Source organism: Siphateles boraxobius, unplaced genomic scaffold (genome assembly GCF_051911475.1).
Source record: "Siphateles boraxobius isolate OS27281-9 unplaced genomic scaffold, OSU_SipBor_1 276, whole genome shotgun sequence".
Taxonomy (NCBI): Eukaryota; Metazoa; Chordata; class Actinopteri; order Cypriniformes; family Leuciscidae; genus Siphateles; species Siphateles boraxobius.
In genome coordinates this window covers 146682-169000 of record NW_027508894.1, presented here as the reverse complement: position 1 = coordinate 169000, position 22319 = coordinate 146682, and the positions used below count along the sequence as shown (strand labels likewise).

The 22319-nt window shown below is 39.9% G+C and overlaps 1 protein-coding gene across 2 annotated transcripts in view; it reads left to right on the top strand.

Annotated features, from left to right (window-relative positions):
• The window catches only part of LOC143753348 (dual serine/threonine and tyrosine protein kinase), a 57051-nt gene that overhangs the window by 18788 nt on the left and 15944 nt on the right, over positions 1–22319 (top strand). For both annotated transcript variants that reach the window (XM_077245670.1, XM_077245671.1), the window contains exons 3-4: positions 18447–18911; positions 20427–20622. In XM_077245670.1, the coding sequence (XP_077101785.1) occupies positions 18447–18911; positions 20427–20622 (661 nt within the window). The remainder of the gene's footprint in view (positions 1–18446; positions 18912–20426; positions 20623–22319) is intronic.

The window sequence follows — 22319 nt, the reverse complement described above, 5'->3', positions numbered from 1 at the left end:
TGAGAGTCTGTGAGTGTGAGAGTTTGTGAGTGTGTGTCTGTGAGTGTGAGAGTCTGTGAGTGTGTGCGTCTGTGAGTGTGAGAGTCTGTGAGTGTGTGCGTCTGTGAGTGTGTGCATCTGTGAGTGTGAGAGTCTGTGAGTGTGTGCGTCTGTGAGTGTGAGAGTCTGTGAGTGTGAGAGTTTGTGAGTGTGTGTCTGTGAGTGTGAGAGTCTGTGAGTGTGTGCGTCTGTGAGTGTGAGAGTCTGTGAGTGTGTGCGTCTGTGAGTGTGAGAGTCTGTGAGTGTGAGAGTCTGTGAGTGTGAGAGTCTGTGAGTGTGTGCATCTGTGAGTGTGAGAGTCTGTGAGTGTGTGCGTCTGTGAGTGTGAGTTTGTGAGTGTGAGAGTCTGTGAGTGTGTGCGTCTGTGAGTGTGAGTTTGTGAGTGTGAGAGTCTGTGAGTGTGTGCGTCTGTGAGTGTGAGTTTGTGAGTGTGAGAGTCTGTGAGTGTGTGCGTCTGTGAGTGTGAGAGTCTGTGAGTGTGTGCATCTGTGAGTGTGAGAGTCTGTGAGTGTGTGCATCTGTGAGTGTGAGAGTCTGTGAGTGTGTGCGTCTGTGAGTGTGAGTTTGTGAGTGTGAGAGTCTGTGAGTGTGTGCGTCTGTGAGTGTGAGTTTGTGAGTGTGAGAGTCTGTGAGTGTGTGCGTCTGTGAGTGTGAGTTTGTGAGTGTGAGAGTCTGTGAGTGTGTGCGTCTGTGAGTGTGAGAGTTTGTGAGTGTGTGTGTCTGTGAGTGTGAGAGTCTGTGAGTGTGTGCGTCTGTGAGTGTGTGCGTCTGTGAGTGTGAGAGTCTGTGAGTGTGTGCGTCTGTGAGTGTGAGTTTGTGAGTGTGTGCGTCTGTGAGTGTGAGAGTTTGTGAGTGTGTGTGTCTGTGAGTGTGAGAGTCTGTGAGTGTGTGCGTCTGTGAGTGTGAGAGTTTGTGAGTGTGTGCGTCTGTGAGTGTGAGAGTTTGTGAGTGTGTGTGTCTGTGAGTGTGAGCATCTGTGAGTGTGAGAGTCTGTGAGTGTGTGCGTCTGTGAGTGTGTGCGTCTGTGAGTGTGAGAGTTTGAGTGTGTGCGTCTGTGAGTGTGAGAGTTTGTGAGTGTGTGCGTCTGTGAGTGTGAGACTTTGTGAGTGTGTGCATCTGTGAGTGTGAGAGTTTGTGAATGTGTGCGTCTGAGTGTGAGAGTTTGTGAGTGTGAGAGTCTGTGAGTGTGTGCGTCTGTGAGTGTGAGAGTTTGAGTGTGTGCGTCTGTGAGTGTGAGTTTGTGAGTGTGTGCGTCTGTGAGTGTGAGAGTTTGTGAGTGTGTGCGTCTGTGAGTGTGAGAGTTTGAGTGTGTGCGTCTGTGAGTGTGAGTTTGTGAGTGTGTGCGTCTGTGAGTGTGAGTTTGTGAGTGTGTGCGTCTGTGAGTGTGAGTTTGTGAGTGTGTGCGTCTGTGAGTGTGAGAGTTTGAGTGTGTGCGTCTGTGAGTGTGAGTTTGTGAGTGTGTGCGTCTGTGAGTGTGAGAGTTTGTGAGTGTGTGTGTCTGTGAGTGTGAGAGTCTGTGAGTGTGTGTCTGTGAGTGTGAGAGTCTGTGAGTGTGAGTTTGTGAATGTGTGCGTCTGTGAGTGTGAGAGTTTGTGAGTGTGAGAGTCTGTGAGTGTGAGTTTGTGAATGTGTGCGTCTGTGAGTGTGAGAGTTTGTGAATGTGTGCGTCTGTGAGTGTGAGAGTTTGTGAGTGTGTGCATCTGTGAGTGTGAGTTTGTGAATGTGTGCGTCTGTGAGTGTGAGAGTTTGTGAGTGTGTGCATCTGTGAGTGTGAGTTTGTGAATGTGTGCGTCTGTGAGTGTGAGAGTTTGTGAGTGTGTGCGTCTGTGAGTGTGAGACTTTGTGAGTGTGTGCATCTGTGAGTGTGAGAGTTTGTGAATGTGTGCGTCTGAGTGTGAGAGTTTGTGAGTGTGTGCGTCTGTGAGTGTGAGAGTTTGTGAGTGTGTGCGTCTGTGAGTGTGAGACTTTGTGAGTGTGTGCGTCTGTGAGTGTAGTGTAGAGAACAAGTTCTGACGTTCAAACAAATCATTTTAAAATCAAATTATTTATTGTTCTAACAGCTCAGGTCCCTTTTAACAAAAATATACATCTTTTTGTTCACTATTTTAAAAAAGCCTATATATTTGGCAGATGTAAAGCATACATGTGTATGTTTTTTGTGTTAGTCCATTTTTTTATTATTATTATTACTTTAACAGCTCAGGGATGTTCAAGGAGTGATCGTTTGTGCACTTTTTGAAGATCTTTTGCACTGTGAATTTGCACTGTCAGTTCTGTTTTTGAATAAAGGGTTGGAAATTAATGCTTTTTTTCCTTCTGTTTTTTTTATCCGATTAATCGAAAAAATAATCGACAGATTAATCGATTATTAAAATAATCGTTAGTTGCAGCCCTACTCCCAACGCAAAAGAGCGCGGCGCGGCACTAGATCTGATGGCCGAGCGCGAGCGCGAGCGCGGGCGGTAATGCACTCACTCTGTGTCTGCGGGTTCCGGGAGAATAAAACGATTCGCGGGACTCCCGCAAACTAGACATATCTATGAATACAACATATTAAAACTAATAGATTTTCATTCATCTGTTGCAGAAAAGCAAGAAGAACAACTAAAACAAAATAGAAACGATTTACAGGCCAGAGTTTCTATTCATAACATGTTTGCAGCGTTGAGCGATGTAGCCAATCACAGACATGTGTGTTGATTTCTTGAACGCAATGGCCAATCAGAAGCATTTAAGATAGACTCCCCTCACTGCTCAAAACTTTTTTGTTCAGTGCTGAATTCTGTATGCTGGCAAATCCTCTAATTATAACAAACAAAGTGTGGATATTATGGCAGATTCATTGTGCAGTCAGCTTCATTGATAATAACAGATGTGTGAGATCGCGATGAACTGTCAGCTTTTTAGGAATTAGACTATTAAGGGAGCGCACTTTGGGCGCATTCAGTCATGTCAGACCATGCACGCAGTAACTGCTTGCTTTTATGTTAAATTAACAGTGGTTTGTGTGTTAATACATTTATTATTTTTACTCATTATTATTTATTTTTAGACTTGTTAAAACAAGCAGAGAAGAAAATAAAAACAGTCTTCTAACCTGTGTTCTAAAATAGTCTTCTGTCTTCTTTTCTGGGAGCCTATAGTTACTTTTGCGGTAGAAATATCGGTATCGGTACTCGATATCGGCAAGTACACAAATGTAAATACTCGTACTCGTATCGGTTTGAAAAAAAATGGTATCGGGCCATCCCTAATCATAAAAGTGCATCTGTCCATCATAAAAGTGCATCTATCCATCATAAAAGTGCATCTATCCATCATAAAAGTGCATCTGTCCATCATAAAAGTGCATCTGTCCATCATAAAAGTGCATCTGTCCATCATAAAAGTGCATCTGTCCATCATAAAAGTGCATCTGTCCATCATAAAAGTGCATCTATCCATCATTAAAGTGCATCTATTCATCATAAAAGTGCATCTGTCCATCATAAAAGTGCATCTGTCCATCATAAAAGTGCATCTATCCATCATTAAAGTGCATCTATTCATCATAAAAGTGCATCTGTCCATCATAAAAGTGCATCTGTCCATCATAAGTGCATCTGTCCATCATAAAAGTGCATCTATCCATCATTAAAGTGCATCTATTCATCATAAAAGTGCATCTGTCCATCATAAAAGTGCATCTGTCCATCATAAGTGCATCTGTCCATCATAAAAGTGCATCTGTCCATCATTAAAGTGCATCTATTCATCATAAAAGTGCATCTCTCCATCATAAAAGTGCATCTGTCCATCATAAGTGCATCTGTCCATCATAAAAGTGCATCTATCCATCATTAAAGTGCATCTATTCATCATAAAAGTGCATCTGTCCATCATAAAAGTGCATCTGTCCATCATAAAAGTGCATCTATCCATCATTAAAGTGCATCTATTCATCATAAAAGTGCATCTGTCCATCATAAAAGTGCATCTGTCCATCATAAGTGCATCTGTCCATCATAAAAGTGCATCTGTCCATCATAAAAGTGCATCTATTCATCATAAAAGTGCATCTGTCCATCATAAAAGTGCATCTGTCCATCATAAAAGTGCATCTATCCATCATTAAAGTGCATCTATCCATCATAAAAGTGCATCTGTCCATCATAAAAGTGCATCTGTCCATCATAAAAGTGCATCTATCCATCATTAAAGTGCATCTATTCATCATAAAAGTGCATCTATTCATCATAAAAGTGCATCTGTCCATCATAAAAGTGCATCTGTCCATCATAAAAGTGCATCTATCCATCATTAAAGTGCATCTATCCATCATAAAAGTGCATCTGTCCATCATAAAAGTGCATCTATCCATCATTAAAGTGCATCTATTCATCATAAAAGTGCATCTGTCCATCATAAAAGTGCATCTGTCCATCATAAGTGCATCTGTCCATCATAAAAGTGCATCTGTCCATCATAAAAGTGCATCTATTCATCATAAAAGTGCATCTGTCCATCATAAAAGTGCATATGTCCATCATAAAAGTGCATCTGTCCATCATAAAAGTGCATCTGTCCATCATAAGTGCATCTATCCATCATAAAAGTGCATCTATCCATCATAAAAGTGCATCTGTCCATCATAAAAGTGCATCTGTCCATCATAAAAGTGCATCTGTCCATCATAAAAGTGCATCTATCCATCATAAAAGTGCATCTGTCCATCATAAAAGTGCATCTGTCCATCATAAAAGTGCATCTATCCATCATTAAAGTGCATCTATCCATCATAAAAGTGCATCTGTCCATCATAAAAGTGCATCTGTCCATCATAAAAGTGCATCTATCCATCATAAAAGTGCATCTATTCATCATAAAAGTGCATCTGTCCATCATAAGTGCATCTGTCCATCATAAAAGTGCATCTGTCCATCATAAAAGTGCATCTCTCCATCATAAAAGTGCATCTGTCCATTATAAAAGTGCATCTAGCCATCATAAAAGTGCATCTGTTCATCATAAAAGTGCATCTGTCCATCATAAAAGTGCATCTGTCCATCATAAAAGTGCATCTGTCCATCATAAAAGTGCATATGTCCATCATAAAAGTGCATCTGTCCATCAAAAGTGCATCTGTCCATCATAAGTGCATCTATCCATCATAAAAGTGCATCTATTCATCATAAAAGTGCATCTGTCCATCATAAAAGTGCATCTATCCATCATAAAAGTGCATCTGTCCATCATAAAAGTGCATCTCTCCATCATAAAAGTGCATCTGTCCATCCTAAAAGTGCATCTGTCCATCATAAAAGTGCTCCACACTGCTCTGGCTGGTTAATAAAGGTCATCTGAAGTGAAGCGATGCGTTTGTGTAAGAAAAATATGCATTTTTAAAACTTTATCGACTTAAATAACTGTCTTCCTGCAGATGGCCTACGCATCGATTTACGGTGAAAGAGTAACACCTGACCCGACGCATGACGTAATGACGGCAATTGACGCCTCTCGCGGTTCAAACACGCAGCGCTGGGCAACCGCGGTCGTCATTACTTTGTGCGTTTGATTGATTCACTTTCGTTGCGAAGATCATTAGTTATTAACGTAGAGGCCGCTAACACTACACCGTTCTAACAGAAAAACACAAGAACGCACTCCCTGAATAAGGTTCGAAGGTGAAAACGATTATCTGTTTTCTCTGCGCAAACCTCAAAAACGCGAACCCACGAAAACACAGACGGCGTGCACATGCGCATCACGTGTTCAGTCGATAGGTATGCCCGTTTGAATATATATGTGCGCAGGCGTGTAGTCCTTCACAAATCAATCCTCAACAAACTACTTGTCCGGCTTAATAATTCAAATGCAGAATTTTTTGTCGCGTCTGCATACAGAGATAAAGGGAAGGAGGCCTTCACAGTGGAGAGATTAGTGACACTTCAGGGATGCGTTGTCGTCATGTACAGGCGCAGGTCCTTCATCAGATCCGGATATGGCCTGGATCCGGCGGACTGCGGTAAACCTCAGGATAAACAGAGGGACTATTATTAGCGTAGACGCCATCCTTCTTATGATGTAATGAGTACATCAGGGTTTATGGGGAGTGGGAAGCGAACAGTGGTCAGTCAGATCAGTCTCAAATCTCAACCTTAGATGAGCTGCAAAACACACTTCAGTTAGTCTAAAACACGCTTCAGTTAGTCTAAAACACGCTTCAGAGTCTAAAACACGCTTCAGTTAGTCTAAAACACGGTTCAGTTAGTCTAAAACACGCTTCAGTCAGTCTAAAGCACGCTTAAGTTAGTCTAAAACACGCTTCAGTTAGTCTAAAACACGCTTCAGTTAGTCTAAAACACGCTTCAGTTAGTCTAAAACACGCTTCAGTCAGTCTAAAACACGCTTCAGTCAGTCTAAAACACGCTTCAGTCAGTCTAAAACACTTCAGTTAGTCTAAAAAATGCTTCAGTCAGTCTAAAACACGCTTCAGTTAGTCTAAAACACGGTTCAGTTAGTCTAAAACACGCTTCAGTCAGTCTAAAACACACTTCAGTCAGTCTAAAACACACTTCAGTTAGTCTAAAACACGCTTCAGTTAGGCTAAAACACGCTTCAGTTAGTCTAAAACACGGTTCAGTTAGTCTAAAACACGCTTCAGTCAGTCTAAAACACGCTTCAGTTAGTCTAAAACACGCTTCAGTTAGTCTAAAACACGCTTCAGTTAGTCTAAAACACGGTTCAGTACGTCTAAAACACGCTTCAGTCAGTCTAAAACACGGTTCAGTTCGTCTAAAACACGCTTCAGTTAGTCTAAAACACGCTTCAGTTAGTCTAAAACACGGTTCAGTACGTCTAAAACACGGTTCAGTACGTCTAAAACACGCTTCAGTCAGTCTAAAACACGGTTCAGTTAGTCTAAAACACGGTTCAGTTAGTCTAAAACACGCTTCAGTTAGTCTAAAACACGGTTCAGTTAGTCTAAAACACGGTTCAGTTCGTCTAAAACACGCTTCAGTCAGTCTAAAACACGGTTCAGTTCGTCTAAAACACGCTTCAGTTAGTCTAAAACACGCTTCAGTTAGTCTAAAACACGCTTCAGTTAGTCTAAAACACGGTTCAGTACCTCTAAAACACGCTTCAGTCAGTCTAAAACACGGTTCAGTTCGTCTAAAACACGGTTCAGTTAGTCTAAAACACGCTTCAGTTAGTCTAAAACACGCTTCAGTTAGTCTAAAACACGCTTCAGTCAGTCTAAAACACGCTTCAGTTAGTCTAAAACACGCTTCAGTTAGTCTAAAACACGCTTCAGTTAGTCTAAAACACGGTTCAGTTCGTCTAAAACACGCTTCAGTCAGTCTAAAACACGCTTCAGTTAGTCTAAAACACGGTTCAGTTAGTCTAAAACACGCTTCAGTTAGTCTAAAACACGGTTCAGTTAGTCTAAAACACGGTTCAGTTCGTCTAAAACACGCTTCAGTCAGTCTAAAACACGCTTCAGTTCGTCTAAAACACGGTTCAGTTAGTCTAAAACACGCTTCAGTTAGTCTAAAACACGCTTCAGTTAGTCTAAAACACGCTTCAGTTAGTCTAAAACACGGTTCAGTTCGTCTAAAACACGGTTCAGTTCGTCTAAAACACGCTTCAGTTAGTCTAAAACACGGTTCAGTCAGTCTAAAACACGCTTCAGTTAGTCTAAAACACGGTTCAGTTCGTCTAAAACACGGTTCAGTTCGTCTAAAACACGGTTCAGTTAGTCTAAAACACGGTTCAGTTCGTCTAAAACACGGTTCAGTCAGTCTAAAACACGCTTCAGTTAGTCTAAAACACGCTTCAGTTAGTCTAAAACACGCTTCAGTTAGTCTAAAACACGGTTCAGTTAGTCTAAAACACGCTTCAGTCAGTCTAAAACACGCTTCAGTCAGTCTAAAACACGGTTCAGTTAGTCTAAAACACGCTTCAGTTAGTCTAAAACATGCTTCAGTCAGTCTAAAACACGGTTCAGTCAGTCTAAAACACGGTTCAGTCAGTCTAAAACACGCTTCAGTCAGTCTAAAACACGCTTCAGTTCGTCTAAAACACGGTTCAGTCAGTCTAAAACACGGTTCAGTTAGTCTAAAACACGGTTCAGTCAGTCTAAAACACGGTTCAGTCAGTCTAAAACACGCTTCAGTTAGTCTAAAACACGCTTCAGTTCGTCTAAAACGGTTCAGTTAGTCTAAAACACGCTTCAGTCAGTCTAAAACACGCTTCAGTTAGTCTAAAACACGGTTCAGTTAGTCTAAAACACGCTTCAGTTAGTCTAAAACACGCTTCAGTCAGTCTAAAACACGCTTCAGTCAGTCTAAAACACGCTTCAGTCAGTCTAAAACACGCTTCAGTCAGTCTAAAACACGGTTCAGTTAGTCTAAAACACGCTTCAGTTAGTCTAAAACATGCTTCAGTTCGTCTAAAACACGCTTCAGTTAGTCTAAAACACGCTTCAGTTAGTCTAAAACACGGTTCAGTCAGTCTAAAACACGCTTCAGTTAGTCTAAAACATGCTTCAGTTCGTCTAAAACACGCTTCAGTTAGTCTAAAACACGCTTCAGTTAGTCTAAAACACGGTTCAGTCAGTCTAAAACACGCTTCAGTTTGTCTAAAACACGCTTCAGTCAGTCTAAAACACGCTTCAGTCAGTCTAAAACACGCTTCAGTCAGTCTAAAACACGGTTCAGTCAGTCTAAAACACGCTTCAGTTAGTCTAAAACACGCTTCAGTCAGTCTAAAACACGCTTCAGTCAGTCTAAAACACGCTTCAGTCAGTCTAAAACACGCTTCAGTCAGTCTAAAACACGCTTCAGTCAGTCTAAAACACGCTTCAGTTAGTCTAAAACACGGTTCAGTTAGTCTAAAACACGCTTCAGTCAGTCTAAAACACGCTTCAGTCAGTCTAAAACACGCTTCAGTCAGTCTAAAACACGCTTCAGTCAGTCTAAAACACGCTTCAGTCAGTCTAAAACACGCTTCAGTCAGTCTAAAACACGGTTCAGTCAGTCTAAAACACGCTTCAGTTAGTCTAAAACACGCTTCAGTCAGTCTAAAACACGCTTCAGTCAGTCTAAAACACGCTTCAGTTAGTCTAAAACACGGTTCAGTCAGTCTAAAACACGCTTCAGTTAGTCTAAAACACGCTTCAGTCAGTCTAAAACACGCTTCAGTCAGTCTAAAACACGCTTCAGTCAGTCTAAAACACGCTTCAGTCAGTCTAAAACACGCTTCAGTCAGTCTAAAACACGCTTCAGTCAGTCTAAAACACGCTTCAGTTAGTCTAAAACACGGTTCAGTTAGTCTAAAACACGCTTCAGTCAGTCTAAAACACGCTTCAGTCAGTCTAAAACACGCTTCAGTCAGTCTAAAACACGCTTCAGTCAGTCTAAAACACGCTTCAGTCAGTCTAAAACACGGTTCAGTTAGTCTAAAACATGCTTCAGTCAGTCTAAAACACGGTTCAGTTAGTCTAAAACACGGTTCAGTTAGTCTAAAACACGGTTCAGTCAGTCTAAAACACGCTTCAGTTAGTCTAAAACACGGTTCAGTCAGTCTAAAACACGGTTCAGTTAGTCTAAAACACGGTTCAGTTAGTCTAAAACACGGTTCAGTCAGTCTAAAACACGCTTCAGTCAGTCTAAAACACGGTTCAGTTAGTCTAAAACACGGTTCAGTCAGTCTAAAACACGCTTCAGTTAGTCTAAAACACGGTTCAGTCAGTCTAAAACACGGTTCAGTCAGTCTAAAACACGGTTCAGTTAGTCTAAAACACGCTTCAGTCAGTCTAAAACACGCTTCAGTCAGTCTAAAACACGCTTCAGTCAGTCTAAAACACGCTTCAGTCAGTCTAAAACACGCTTCAGTCAGTCTAAAACACGCTTCAGTTAGTCTAAAACATGCTTCAGTCAGTCTAAAACACGCTTCAGTCCGTCTAAAACACGGTTCAGTCAGTCTAAAACACGGTTCAGTCAGTCTAAAACACGCTTCAGTTCGTCTAAAACACGCTTCAGTCAGTCTAAAACACGGTTCAGTTAGTCTAAAACACGCATCAGTTAGTCTAAAACACGCTTCAGTTAGTCTAAAACACGCTTCAGTTAGTCTAAAACACGCTTCAGTCAGTCTAAAACACGCTTCAGTCAGTCTAAAACACGGTTCAGTCAGTCTAAAACACGGTTCAGTTAGTCTAAAACACGCTTCAGTCAGTCTAAAACACGCTTCAGTTAGTCTAAAACACGCTTCAGTTAGTCTAAAACACGCTTCAGTCAGTCTAAAACACGCTTCAGTTAGTCTAAAACACGCTTCAGTTAGTCTAAAACACGCTTCAGTCAGTCTAAAACACGCTTCAGTCAGTCTAAAACACGCTTCAGTTAGTCTAAAACACGCTTCAGTCAGTCTAAAACACGCTTCAGTTAGTCTAAAACACGCTTCAGTTAGTCTAAAACACGCTTCAGTTAGTCTAAAACACGCTTCAGTCAGTCTAAAACACGCTTCAGTTAGTCTAAAACACGGTTCAGTTCGTCTAAAACACGGTTCAGTCAGTCTAAAACACGCTTCAGTTAGTCTAAAACACGGTTCAGTTAGTCTAAAATACGGTTCAGTCAGTCTAAAACACGGTTCAGTTAGTCTAAAACACGCTTCAGTCAGTCTAAAACACGCTTCAGTTAGTCTAAAACACGCTTCAGTTAGTCTAAAACACGGTTCAGTCAGTCTAAAACACGCTTCAGTTAGTCTAAAACACGCTTCAGTCAGTCTAAAACACGCTTCAGTCAGTCTAAAACACGCTTCAGTCAGTCTAAAACACGGTTCAGTTAGTCTAAAACACGGTTCAGTCAGTCTAAAACACGCTTCAGTTAGTCTAAAACACGGTTCAGTTAGTCTAAAACACGGTTCAGTTAGTCTAAAACACGCTTCTGTTAGTCTAAAACACGGTTCAGTTAGTCTAAAACACGCTTCAGTTAGTCTAAAACACGCTTCAGTTAGTCTAAAACACGCTTCAGTCAGTCTAAAACACGCTTCAGTCAGTCTAAAACACGCTTCAGTTAGTCTAAAACACGCTTCAGTCAGTCTAAAACACGCTTCAGTTAGTCTAAAACACGGTTCAGTTAGTCTAAAACACGGTTCAGTCAGTCTAAAACACGCTTCAGTCAGTCTAAAACACGCTTCAGTTAGTCTAAAACACGCTTCAGTTAGTCTAAAACACGCTTCAGTCAGTCTAAAACACGCTTCAGTTAGTCTAAAACACGCTTCAGTCAGTCTAAAACACGCTTCAGTCAGTCTAAAACACGGTTCAGTTAGTCTAAAACACGGTTCAGTCAGTCTAAAACACGCTTCAGTTAGTCTAAAACACGGTTCAGTTAGTCTAAAACACGGTTCAGTTAGTCTAAAACACGGTTCAGTTAGTCTAAAACACGCTTCAGTTAGTCTAAAACACGCTTCAGTCAGTCTAAAACACGCTTCAGTTAGTCTAAAACACGCTTCAGTTAGTCTAAAACACGGTTCAGTCAGTCTAAAACACGGTTCAGTTAGTCTAAAATACGGTTCAGTCAGTCTAAAACACGGTTCAGTTAGTCTAAAACACGCTTCAGTCAGTCTAAAACACGGTTCAGTCAGTCTAAAACACGCTTCAGTCAGTCTAAAACACGGTTCAGTTAGTCTAAAACACGCTTCAGTTAGTCTAAAACACGGTTCAGTCAGTCTAAAACACGCTTCAGTTAGTCTAAAACACGGTTCAGTTCGTCTAAAACATGGTTCAGTCAGTCTAAAACACGCTTCAGTCAGTCTAAAACACGGTTCAGTTAGTCTAAAACACGCTTCAGTTAGTCTAAAACACGGTTCAGTCAGTCTAAAACACGGTTCAGTTAGTCTAAAATACGGTTCAGTCAGTCTAAAACACGGTTCAGTTAGTCTAAAACACGCTTCAATCAGTCTAAAACACGCTTCAGTTAGTCTAAAACACGGTTCAGTTAGTCTAAAACACGGTTCAGTCAGTCTAAAACACGCTTCAGTCAGTCTAAAACACGCTTCAGTTAGTCTAAAATACGGTTCAGTCAGTCTAAAACACGGTTCAGTTAGTCTAAAACACGGTTCAGTCAGTCTAAAACACGCTTCAGTCAGTCTAAAACACGCTTCAGTTAGTCTAAAACACGCTTCAGTCAGTCTAAAACATGCTTCAGTTAGTCTAAAACACGGTTCAGTCAGTCTAAAATACGGTTCAGTCAGTCTAAAACACGGTTCAGTTAGTCTAAAACACGCTTCAGTCAGTCTAAAACACGCTTCAGTTAGTCTAAAACACGGTTCAGTTCGTCTAAAACACGGTTCAGTCAGTCTAAAACACGCTTCAGTCAGTCTAAAACACGGTTCAGTTAGTCTAAAACACGCTTCAGTTAGTCTAAAACACGGTTCAGTCAGTCTAAAACACGGTTCAGTTAGTCTAAAATACGGTTCAGTCAGTCTAAAACACGGTTCAGTTAGTCTAAAACACGCTTCAGTCAGTCTAAAACACGCTTCAGTCAGTCTAAAACACGCTTCAGTCAGTCTAAAACACGGTTCAGTTAGTCTAAAACACGCTTCAGTTAGTCTAAAACACGGTTCAGTCAGTCTAAAACACGCTTCAGTTAGTCTAAAACACGGTTCAGTTCGTCTAAAACACGGTTCAGTCAGTCTAAAACACGCTTCAGTCAGTCTAAAACACGGTTCAGTTAGTCTAAAACACGCTTCAGTTAGTCTAAAACACGGTTCAGTCAGTCTAAAATACGGTTCAGTCAGTCTAAAACACGGTTCAGTTAGTCTAAAACACGCTTCAGTCAGTCTAAAACACGCTTCAGTTAGTCTAAAACACGGTTCAGTTAGTCTAAAACACGGTTCAGTCAGTCTAAAACACGCTTCAGTCAGTCTAAAACACGCTTCAGTTAGTCTAAAACACGCTTCAGTTAGTCTAAAACACGGTTCAGTTAGTCTAAAACACGCTTCAGTCAGTCTAAAACACGCTTCAGTCAGTCTAAAACACGGTTCAGTTAGTCTAAAACACGGTTCAGTCAGTCTAAAACACGCTTCAGTCAGTCTAAAACACGCTTCAGTTAGTCTAAAACACGCTTCAGTTAGTCTAAAATACGGTTCAGTCAGTCTAAAACACGGTTCAGTTAGTCTAAAACACGCTTCAGTTAGTCTAAAACGCGCTTCAGTCAGTCTAAAACACGGTTCAGTTAGTCTAAAACACGGTTCAGTCAGTCTAAAACACGCTTCAGTCAGTCTAAAACACGCTTCAGTTAGTCTAAAACACGGTTCAGTCAGTCTAAAACACGGTTCAGTTAGTCTAAAACACGCTTCAGTCAGTCTAAAACACGGTTCAGTTAGTCTAAAACACGGTTCAGTCAGTCTAAAACACGCTTCAGTCAGTCTAAAACACGCTTCAGTCAGTCTAAAACACGCTTCAGTTAGTCTAAAACACGGTTCAGTCAGTCTAAAACACGGTTCAGTTAGTCTAAAACACGCTTCAGTCAGTCTAAAACACGGTTCAGTTAGTCTAAAACACGCTTCAGTCAGTCTAAAACACGCTTCAGTCAGTCTAAAACACGGTTCAGTCAGTCTAAAACACGGTTCAGTCAGTCTAAAACACGCTTCAGTTAGTCTAAAACACGGTTCAGTTAGTCTAAAACACGGTTCAGTTAGTCTAAAACACGGTTCAGTTAGTCTAAAACACGCTTCAGTTAGTCTAAAACACGCTTCAGTCAGTCTAAAACACGCTTCAGTTAGTCTAAAACACGCTTCAGTTAGTCTAAAACACGGTTCAGTCAGTCTAAAACACGGTTCAGTTAGTCTAAAATACGGTTCAGTCAGTCTAAAACACGGTTCAGTTAGTCTAAAACACGCTTCAGTCAGTCTAAAACACGGTTCAGTTAGTCTAAAACACGGTTCAGTTAGTCTAAAACACGCTTCAGTTAGTCTAAAACACGGTTCAGTCAGTCTAAAACACGGTTCAGTTAGTCTAAAATACGGTTCAGTCAGTCTAAAACACGGTTCAGTTAGTCTAAAACACGCTTCAATCAGTCTAAAACACGCTTCAGTTAGTCTAAAACACGGTTCAGTTAGTCTAAAACACGGTTCAGTCAGTCTAAAACACGCTTCAGTCAGTCTAAAACACGCTTCAGTTAGTCTAAAATACGGTTCAGTCAGTCTAAAACACGGTTCAGTCAGTCTAAAACACGGTTCAGTCAGTCTAAAACACGCTTCAGTCAGTCTAAAACACGCTTCAGTTAGTCTAAAACACGCTTCAGTCAGTCTAAAACATGCTTCAGTTAGTCTAAAACACGGTTCAGTCAGTCTAAAATACGGTTCAGTCAGTCTAAAACACGGTTCAGTTAGTCTAAAACACGCTTCAGTCAGTCTAAAACACGCTTCAGTTAGTCTAAAACACGGTTCAGTTCGTCTAAAACACGGTTCAGTCAGTCTAAAACACGCTTCAGTCAGTCTAAAACACGGTTCAGTTAGTCTAAAACACGCTTCAGTTAGTCTAAAACACGGTTCAGTCAGTCTAAAACACGGTTCAGTTAGTCTAAAATACGGTTCAGTCAGTCTAAAACACGGTTCAGTTAGTCTAAAACACGCTTCAGTCAGTCTAAAACACGCTTCAGTCAGTCTAAAACACGCTTCAGTCAGTCTAAAACACGGTTCAGTTAGTCTAAAACACGCTTCAGTTAGTCTAAAACACGGTTCAGTCAGTCTAAAACACGCTTCAGTTAGTCTAAAACACGGTTCAGTTCGTCTAAAACACGGTTCAGTCAGTCTAAAACACGCTTCAGTCAGTCTAAAACACGGTTCAGTTAGTCTAAAACACGCTTCAGTTAGTCTAAAACACGGTTCAGTCAGTCTAAAATACGGTTCAGTCAGTCTAAAACACGGTTCAGTTAGTCTAAAACACGCTTCAGTCAGTCTAAAACACGCTTCAGTTAGTCTAAAACACGGTTCAGTTAGTCTAAAACACGGTTCAGTCAGTCTAAAACACGCTTCAGTCAGTCTAAAACACGCTTCAGTTAGTCTAAAACACGCTTCAGTTAGTCTAAAACACGGTTCAGTTAGTCTAAAACACGCTTCAGTCAGTCTAAAACACGCTTCAGTCAGTCTAAAACACGGTTCAGTTAGTCTAAAACACGGTTCAGTCAGTCTAAAACACGCTTCAGTCAGTCTAAAACACGCTTCAGTTAGTCTAAAACACGCTTCAGTTAGTCTAAAATACGGTTCAGTCAGTCTAAAACACGGTTCAGTTAGTCTAAAACACGCTTCAGTTAGTCTAAAACGCGCTTCAGTCAGTCTAAAACACGGTTCAGTTAGTCTAAAACACGGTTCAGTCAGTCTAAAACACGCTTCAGTCAGTCTAAAACACGCTTCAGTTAGTCTAAAACACGGTTCAGTCAGTCTAAAACACGGTTCAGTTAGTCTAAAACACGCTTCAGTCAGTCTAAAACACGGTTCAGTTAGTCTAAAACACGGTTCAGTCAGTCTAAAACACGGTTCAGTCAGTCACGTTTCATATTTGATTTGGCCGCCATCTTTGCTCCGAGGGTCACTGGCTCCGGTGCCCTAGCTAAATCATTTCAGTATGACCTGAGCTACAAATTTGGTGCTTTTAGATAAATTTGCACGAAAATGTGCTTAAGGCCCCCAACTTTGATCACTTTTAAGATCAGTGTCGAGTTCAGATCGGACTGATACGATTGGCTCAGATCGGTCTTGATTCAGACTCGAAATGACTCAAATCAGAGTCACATCAGTTTGGCATCACACTCACTCAGACTCACTCAGACTCAGCTCTCGACTTGGGTCGAAGTCAGCTCAGTTTTAGACTCGAGCAGTGTGTGTGTGTGTGTGTGTGTGTGTGTGTGTCTCAGCCAGAACAGATAATGCATGATTCTCTCTTGCGGTTTCAAACCGTGTCATTGTGTTTAACTCGTGTGTGTGTGTGTTCACTGCTCACACACATCTGCTAGAATCACGTCTGCGCTCAAATGAACCCCGTCTGCTTTCAGTCCACACACACACACACACACACACACACGTTAGTGCCCAGATGTTAATTAGCGCGGGCTCGTGGTTCGGCAGGGAGTGAAATGTGTGTGTCCTGTGAACACATTCCCAGAATTCCTGCTAAAACACACACATGCGTTAGCTGTAGCAGTGGAGAGCGTTTGATGCGCTTGAATCGGATCTTTGTGTCGGTCTGATCGGCCCGCGGCTCAGTGTGTGTTTGCAGGACATCTTTGTTCCAGAGAGACTCCAGCGCTCTTGTGTCAGAGACGGCACTGACTGACTCTATTGTGCTAGTGTGCTAGCGCTCTTTATTTCCTCTACGCCACTGCGGCTTAAGATTAATCATACAGCCGAACCTTGACCCTGCGTATCTAATATCTGAACCCTCACTCCTGTATCTGTAGAAATGCCATTTTACACTTAGTTTAGGGTTCCCACGGCCTCCAGGTGCAAATCAAGAAGAAATAAGTCTATGATTAATGTAATTTTGCAGCTGTGTTAAACATATTTTTGCAGACTGGAAAATATCTGGTTGAAAAGTGTGCTGAAAATATCCTCAAAAAAGGAATTAAAAGTTTTAAAAACAATTAAAATTTAAAGATTTTGTCATAATTTAAATTTTATACAAATTTTATATGTTCTTTTGTCAACAAATTATTCATATAAATTATTTTTTGTTGGGAAAAATGTATTCAATTTTAGTTGGCAATTAGAAAAAATAATTATATAATTTTGCAGCTACATTACAAATCTTAATGCAGACTATAAACAAATGTGGAAATTAGAAAAGTGTGCTGAAAACATATCCTCAAAATGGAATTAAAACTTGTCGTCTTTTGTCAATGTTTTTTAATATACATTTTTGTTAATTTTATGCTTATTTTAGTTGACAATTTACAGTTTAATTGAGCAAATTATAGACTTTCAGTAAACATTCAAAACGTTTTACTTTTGTATATTGTTCTTTATGTATTAATTGAATCATGTCACAAAATAATTATGTGAAACTGTTATAAATGTGAAAATTTGATCTCATGAAATATTGTTACTCAGTTTAATCAGTTTTTGTCATAATTGAAAGGTTGTCAGTATGTCATTCATTTTAGTCAGTTGTGCTGTTATTGTAGTTATTACAGTAGTTATCAAATTATATTTTAATTGAAGAGAATATTGACTAAATTTTTATCAAACAAATATATAAAAATGTAACTGACCAAATGTATTTAAACCATTTTTTATTCTATATATTTTTATTTATTTATGAATGGAAAGGTGTCAGAACAAAAACTATTTTTGATGTGAAATTATACGAATACATTATTGTAATTCAGCGTTTATTTAAAGATTTTGTCAGAATTTTCTATCTTCTTTTGTCAATATCTCATATTATTCATTAATTTCAGTCAATTTTTGTTGGGAAATTTGTCAATTTTAGTTGGCAATTAGGAAAAAATTAATTGATCGAATTTACTTGACCACTATTTTGACCAACTATTCAAACGTTTGGTTTAATATATTTTTTTAATATATTAATTGAAATGCTTAAAAACAAAAACGTAAAAATGTTTAATGAAATGGTAATGAGTGCACTATTGTAATTCAGTGTTTAATCAGAGATTTTACAATAATATAATTGTAATATTCATTAATTTTAGTAAATTATTCTTTCATTTGAGTTGAAAATTCTTAATTTAAAAATATGAAATTAAACCCAATATTGAAAGATTTTGAGAGATTTTTATTGGGGCTGTTCAACGATTAATCGCATCCAAAATAAAAGTTTGTGTTTACTTAATATATGTGTGTGTGCTGTGTATAATTATTTTATATGTTAAAAATTCACACATGCATGTATATATTTAAGAAATATCTGCTTGTGTGTACCGTATATATATATATATATATAATTTTTTATATTAAATATAATTATTTTATATATAAAGAATACATTTTTCTTATATATTTACATGCATGTGTGTGTAATTTATACAAAATAATTATACACAGTACACACACACATATTACGTAAACACAAACTTTTATTTTAATCGCGATTAAACGTTGCCCAGCACTAAATAAACATTTTATATATAAATAACAAATTTTTCTTAATATTTGATCTTAAATCTATTCGTGTGTGTGTGTGTGTGTTTATATATATATATATATATATATATATAGAAATAATTATTCACATTACACACACATATATTATGTAGACAAACTTTTATTTTTATCGCGATTAATCTTTGCACGGCCCTGATTTTATTCACGCTTATTATTATTATACTTATTATTCACGTTATTCACGCTTTGCTGTAAACATGGACCAGCGTTGGTTCTGAGCGTGTTGTCGTGTGTTCTCCCGCCAGGAGGTGAAGATCATGGTTCTGCCGTGCCGTAACGTGCAGCCCGTGGAGGAGGCCCTGGACGACTGCAGACGCGGGATCCTTCCCATAATCCTCTACGCCGTGAGCAAGGACACGCTGAGCGCGGATCAGCTGAGCGAGCTCCAGAAGGTGCGCGAGACGCTGCCGTACCCTGTGTGTTTCGTCCGGATCCAGACCGAACCCGCGCCGGACCCGCCGGGCCAGCGCTCCGCTCTGTTCACGCAGCTCGCGTCTCAGGAGCTGATCGGCGGCGCGGCGGGAAACTGCGCCTGCGGGGCTCCGGCTCAGACGCCCGGGAAGATGCAAGGCACTCTGGGAGAGAGTCTGGAGCGGCTGCACCGGGTCCTGGTGCCGTTCGCGAGGCAGGTTCTGCAGAGCCAGCAGGTGGAGGCGGCGACGCTGCTGAACGCCGTGCACTGCCGCTGCCTCGACCTCTTCATCAACCAGGTGACACACGCTAACGCTAGCTAACAGTCACTGCTAATAATGCTGAACTTTCTGCTCATATAAAGAATCCTGGAAAACAAAATGTATCAGTTTCCACTGAAATCTGAAGCAGCGACACTGTGTTCATTACTCCAGTCTTCAGGGTCACATGATCTAATATGAGGATTTGATGCTCAAGAAACATTTATGATTAAAATAAATATATAAAATAATATTTAATAATAATATCTCCTGATCTCAGGATAAACCCCTTCAGGTGTGTGTGTGTGTGTTTGTGTGTGTGTGTGTCTGTGTGTGTGTGTGTGTGTCTGTGTGTGTGTCTGTGTCTGTGTCTGTGTGTCTGTGTCTGCTTGTGTGTGTCTGTGTGTGTGTGTGTGTGTGTGTGTGTGTCTGTGTGTGTGTGTGTCTGTGTGTGTGTGTGTGTGTGTGTGTGTGTCTGTGTGTCTGTGTGTGTGTGTGTCTGTGTCTGTGTGTGTGTGTGTGTTTGTGTGTTTGTGTGTGTGTGTGTGTGTGTGTGTGTGTGTGTGTCTGTGTGTGTGTGTGTGTCTGTGTGTGTGTGTGTCTGTGTGTGTGTGTGTGTCTGTGTGTGTGTGTGTGTGTGTGTGTGTGTGTGTGTGTGTGTGTGTCTGTGTGTGTCTGTGTGTGTGTGTCTGTGTGTGTGTGTCTGTGTGTGTGTGTGTGTGTGTGTGTGTGTGTGTGTGTGTGTGTCTGTGTCTGTGTGTGTGTGTGTGTGTGTCTGTGTGTGTGTGTGTGTGTGTCTGTGTGTGTGTGTGTGTGTGTCTGTGTCTGTGTGTGTGTGTCTGTGTGTGTGTGTCTGTGTGTGTGTGTGTGTGTGTGTGTGTGTGTGTGTGTGTGTGTGTGTGTGTCTGTGTCTGTGTCTGTGTGTGTGTGTGTGTGTGTCTGTGTGTGTGTGTGTGTGTGTGTGTCTGTGTGTGTGTGTGTGTGTGTCTGTGTCTGTGTCTGTATGTGTGTGTGTGTCTGTGTCTGTGTCTGTGTGTGTGTGTGTGTGTGTGTGTGTGTGTGTGTGTGTGTGTGTGTGTCTGTGTGTCTGTGTGTGTGTGTGTGTGTGTGTGTGTGTGTCTGTGTGTGTGTGTGTGTGTGTGTGTGTGTGTGTGTGTGTGTGTGTGTGTGTGTGTGTGTGTGTGTGTGTCTGTGTGTGTGTGTGTGTGTGTCTGTGTGTGTGTGTGTGTGTGTGTGTCTGTGTCTGTGTCTGTGTCTGTGTCTGTGTGTGTGTCTGTGTGTGTGTGTGTGTGTGTGTGTGTGTGTGTGTGTGTGTGTGTGTGTGTGTGTGTGTGTCTGTGTGTGTGTGTGTGTGTGTGTGTCTGTGTGTGTGTGTGTGTGTGTGTGTGTGTGTGTGTGTGTGTGTGTGTGTCTGTGTGTGTGTGTGTGTGTCTGTGTCTGTGTCTGTGTCTGTGTGTGTGTGTGTCTGTGTGGGCTGGATCTACATTATCTCTTTCGTAAACGCAAGCGAGGTGCATGACGTAACGTGCTGTTGTGTGTGTGTGTGTGTTTGAGGCGTTCGACATGCAGCGGGATCTTCAGATCACCCCGCGGCGTCTGGAATACACTCGTGAGAAGGAGGGCGAGCTGTTCTCCTCCCTCATGGCCATCGCCAACCGCAAGCAGGAGGAGATGAAGGAGATGATCGTGGAGACGCTGGAGAGCATGAAGGAGCAGCTCCTGGAGGACGCCGCCAACCTGGAGTTCACAGGTCACGCCACTCACATCTCTGAAGGAGCACACTTACAGCTGCAGTGTGGAATATTTAGCAGGATCTGTAGACAGAAATGCTATATCATATACATAATTATGTTTTCAGTGGTGTATAAAGATCTTACATAATGAAGCGTTATGTGTTTATTATAGAATGAGCTGTTTCTGTCTACACACACCGCGGGTCTCCTTACATCCACATGCTTCTACGGTGGCCCTGAACGGACAAACACGTTTCGTCTATGTTGTTCTTCGTGTAAAGAAGCTGCTAAAGTCAGCGAATAAAACACTGACACACTGATGAACAAGTAACAATAATATTCGCAATATCATATCGTAAACCTAATTTATTAATTGATCTTTGTAAAGAAACCTCATTATTTAACTGGCTATTCTCTGCTGTCTCAGACGACGACATCACTTCCTGTCGGCCACCGTAACTTCTGTTGGGTGCAGTTCACAACCTCACCACTAGATGCTGCTAAACTTACACACTACACCTTTAACGTTTATGGATTCAGTTTAGTTTGTTTTTGATTAGTTTTCATTCTTTCATTGTTAGTTTTATTTTGGTTTTAGTTTTTTAAAGTTAGAAAATCAAATTACATTGTAAAAGTAAAGTAAGTTTAAATCATTGTTCATTTAGGTATTTTTTACATTTCTATGTTGTCAATTTAGTTTTTTTATTAGTTTTCACTCCATCATTGTTCATTTTAGTTTTTTTATCATTAGAAATACAAAATGACATTTAAAAAGTTTTAAATTATTGTTAATATCGTTTTTTTCACTATTTTTATTTTCAGTTTATTGTTAATTTAGTTAAATTCATTTTCATTATATCATTGTTAGTTTTTATTTAGTTTGTTTTTTATCATTAGAAAAACAAATTTACATTCCAAAAGTTTTAAATCGTTAATATAGTTTTTCATGTTCAGTTTATTAAGTTAGTTTGTTTGATTAGTTTTCACTCTATCATTGTTAGTTTTAGTTTTTATCATTAGAAATACAAAATTACATTTAAAAAGTTTTAAATAATTTTAAAAAAAATCTCATTTTATGTTCAGTTTATTGTTTTAGTTTGTTTGATTCGTTTTCATTCTATCATTGAGTTTTAGTTTTTTATAATTAGAAAAACAATTACATTTTTTAAAAAGTTTTTTCCCTATTTTTATGTTGTTTATTGTTAATTTAGTTTAGTTTTCACTGTTAGTTTTAGTTTTTTATAATTAGAAAAACAAAATGACATTTCAATTTAAATTAAAAGAAACTACATTATTGTTCATTTTAGTTTTTTCTATTTTCATGTTCAGATTATTTTTTCAATTTACTTTCTTTCAGTTTTAGTTTCAGAGTTTATTATTTAGTTTCAGAGTTTATTATTTCTATATATAAAAATATCTTTATTATGGCCATTTCTGTTTATTTTATGTTTTTTCCAGTTATCTTCAGTTATCCAAAATGTTGTCATTTAGATTTAATTGAGGGTTTTTTAACATCATTGGCCGTCCATTTGTAAGTGACAATGTCTGGTAAAATAGTTATTATAGTTTTAAACATTATAGTTTAGATTTGATGCCCTGAAACCACTAGAAGGATAAACTTCCCCTTTACTAGCGTGTGTTGATCTACTGTGGTCAAACAATGACTGTGTGTGTGTGTGTGTGTGTGTGTGTGTGTGTGTGTGTGTGTGTGTGT